Source organism: Bidens hawaiensis, unplaced genomic scaffold (genome assembly GCF_021521415.1).
Source record: "Bidens hawaiensis isolate Kalapana, Puna unplaced genomic scaffold, B.hawaiensis_p1.1 tig00001206_1, whole genome shotgun sequence".
Classification (NCBI taxonomy): Eukaryota; Viridiplantae; Streptophyta; class Magnoliopsida; order Asterales; family Asteraceae; genus Bidens; species Bidens hawaiensis.
Genome location: NW_027491069.1, coordinates 656,493 through 659,784, shown reverse-complemented (window position 1 = coordinate 659,784; position 3,292 = coordinate 656,493). Strand labels below are relative to the sequence as shown.

The 3,292-nt window shown below is 41.6% G+C and overlaps 1 protein-coding gene across 1 annotated transcript; it reads right to left on the bottom strand.

The window, feature by feature from the left end:
- Positions 1–1,766: 1,766 nt before the first annotated feature.
- On the bottom strand, positions 1,767–2,765 carry LOC143563687 (uncharacterized). Its single transcript, XM_077051180.1, has 2 exons — positions 2,324–2,765; positions 1,767–2,248 (listed from the first exon to the last, which is right to left on the bottom strand). Exons 1-2 carry the CDS (start codon positions 2,763–2,765, stop codon positions 1,767–1,769), a joined length of 924 nt encoding a protein of 307 aa, XP_076907295.1.
- Between the last annotated feature and the right edge of the window lie 527 nt (positions 2,766–3,292).

Here is a 3,292-nt window from a genome sequence, read left to right as displayed (position 1 = left end):
TTTATAATAGATAGACTAAATAATAATAATAATAATAACTATTATGATAAAGATAATAACCATAAATAGAAAATGAAAATAATATAATAAAAAGTTATCACAAGGGATAACCCTTACTCCTACGGGTCCTTAACTTTAATTCTGCGTCTCCAGGAAGTCCTGTCTTGAACCATGTCCTCAGAGAGGTGCAAATCTAGCAAATCATACCTAATCCTCTCGTCCCAAGTCAATTTGGGTCTACCTCCCCCCATTCTACCCTCTACAAATATAGTTTTCACTGATCTAACGGGAGCTGTTTGTTGTCTTCTTTTTACATGTTCAAACCATCTCAATCTGCTCTCTCTTATTTTATCTGATATATTAGCTACCCCTAGTCTATCCCGAAACGCCTCGTTTCTTATTCGGTCTAACCTTGTATTCCCACACATCCACCTTAGCATCCTCATCTCTGCTACCTCAAACTTACGCGCATGTGTCTTTTTGATGGCCCGACAACCTGTTCCGTATAGCATCGTCGGTCTAACCGCAACCCTATAAAACTTTCCTTTTAATTTAGTTGGGAACCTGCTGTCACACAATATCCCTGTGGCAGCTCTCCATTTACACCATCCCGCCTGGACACGATGAACTACATCACTCTCTATACCCCATCACTTTGTACAAACGATCCTAAGTATTTGAACTTGGTTGACGGCGGAATCTCTTTACCTTCAATGGTGATTTGAACGTCCTCATTTTCGTTTACTCCACCAAAGTCACAATAAAGATACTCTGTCTTTGAACGACTAATCTTTAAACCTTTACTCTCTAAAGCAGCTCGCCACTCCTCTAGCCTCATGTTGAGATCTTGTTTACTCTCGTTGATCAACACAATATCGTCTGCGAAGAGCATGCACCATGGAACAGGCTTCTGGATTGACTTTGACAACTCGTCTAGGACTACTGCAAAAAGAAACGGGCTAAACGCTGATCCCTGATGGAGGCCTACCTCCACGGGGAAGAAGTCAGTATCCCCCCACAGGCGCACAAACGCTTGTTTCAGACTTGGAATACATATCCTTAATTATCTCTATGTATTTCCCAGGAACCCCTCTACCCTCAAGGCTATCCCAGAGAAGTCGGCGTGGAATACTGTCGTATGCCTTTTCTAGGTCAATGAACACCATATGTAGGTTACGCTTTCTCTCTCTCTATACTTTTCCATTAATCTTTTTAGGATGTGTATCGCCGTTGACCTTTCAAGCATAAAACCAAACTGGTTCACTGATACCTGAGTTTCCCGTCTAAGTCTAGCCTCAATAACTCTTTCCCATAGCTTCATAGTGTGGCTTAGGAGCTTGATACCTCTGTAATTACCGCAACACTGTGCGTCTCCTTTCTTCTTATAAATAGGGACTACGACACTACGTCTCCATTGATCCAGCATGTTGTCGGTTTTTAAAATAGTGTTAAACAAAGTAGTTAACCATATAACTCCTTCCTCTCCTAAACACTTCCACACCTCGATTGGTATGTTGTTTGGACCAACTGCCTTAGTCCTTCCCATCTTCCTAAGTGCATTCTTCACCTCTTCTTGAGTGATACGTCGACAATAGCAGTTATTCCGAGGATGTATAATTGTGTTGTCATTTTGTTGTTGGTGAGCGCTGCTGCTGTTGAAAAGGTTGTGGAAGTAGGTTTGCCATCTCAACCTGATGTCATGCTCCTTGACTAAAACACGCCCATCCTCACCCTTTATAAACTTCACGCCGCCTAGATCTTGCCTTCTACGTACGCTCCCTAGCTTTGGCAATCTTAAACATATCGTGTTCCCCCTCCTTTGTTTCCAAACGTTCATACATCCGTTTATACGCCGTGTTCTTTGCTTCTGACACTGCCTTTTTCGCCTCTTTCTTGGCCCCTTTGTACATCTCCCTCAATCCGGCGTGCTCCCTCTCGTCTGTGCACCTCACAAGCTCCCTTAAACTTCCTTGTTTATCCCTAATCTTGTCTTGCACTATCTTATTCCACCACCAAGACTCCTTATGACCACTTGCCTTTCCTGTTGTGACCCCAAGAGTCTCATTCGCCACTTGAGTAATCTTTGTCGCCAAGGCTTCCCATATCTGATTTGAGTCCCCATCTAGTTGAACTAGAGTCGATGATACGAGCTTATCTTTGAAAAGTGAAAGGTTATCGTCCTTCAGAGCTCCCCAACGAATCCTAGGTCTAAATTTCCTTGCCCTCTCCGTCAACTTATTTCTAAAGCCTATATCAGCCACTAGCAATCGATTTTGAGCCACGACCGTCTCCCTAGGTATAACCTTGCAGTCCTTTCACCAACGTCGATCTCCTTGCCTCATTAAAAGATAGTCGATCTGCGTGTTGCGTCCCCCACTACTAAATGTGATCAAATGTGATTCTCTCTTCTTAAAGAACGAGTTTATAATACCAAGTTCATGAGCCACTGCAAAGTCTAGAAGATCCACGCCGGTGTCATTCATATCACCAAAACTAAAACCCCCTTGTACGGATTGAAAGCCATCGTTATTCTTACCAATGTGTCCGTTAAAATCACCTCCTATACAAATCCTCTCATCCCTCAGTATGTCTCTCACAATCGCATCTAAGCATTCCCAAAATTCTCTCTTTTCCTGGTCCCCTAGTTCGGCATGTGGTGCATAAGCGCAAACCACTGCCACCACTACTTCCCTTAGTACTAGCCTCAACATCATAATCCTATCATTATGCCTCATTAGACCCCGAGTACCACAACTTATACCCATTGCACTCGGTCCCTTTATGCCCTTTCCATCTAGTTTCCTGAATGCATGCTATTTGAACCCTGCGCCTTTTGAGCACATCTACCAACTCTAGCAACTTACCATTTAAGGATCCTACATTCCAAGACGCCACACGCAAAGTATGCTCCCTATCCTTACCCTTACCTACACCCCTTGTCCCGGGAAATGATCTCAAGGAATAGTCATGGCTTCTACGGTCTATGGTTGTAACTAGTCACACAAACGCAATTATATAAAACACACAACAAGCCGGTAAGCACACACAAAGTCAAAGAACACCCGGTTACACAAAAAGGAATCCACAACACACCGTATTTTAATAAAATAGTATTTAACGTTTGTGTTGTAAAAAAATAATAATAATAAAAAAATAAGTAAAAAATAATATTGTTGAGTTAGTAGAATATTTAGTACATAAAAAGTAACTATTTTTTTTATTCTACAAAATATTTAACAAAAAGACAATATATTTAACATACAAAAACACGTAGCATGCTATAATATTATGA

Bases quoted from the DNA above. Each gene is read 5' to 3' on its own strand.
- LOC143563687 (XM_077051180.1), bottom strand. From the start codon at position 2,765: ATGGGTATAAGTTGTGGTACTCGGGGTCTAATGAGGCATAATGATAGG. The intron at 2,249-2,323 runs GTTGGTGAAAGG...TGGCTGATATAG, and splicing joins AATGAGGCAAGGAGATCGAC to GCTTTAGAAATAAGTTGACG.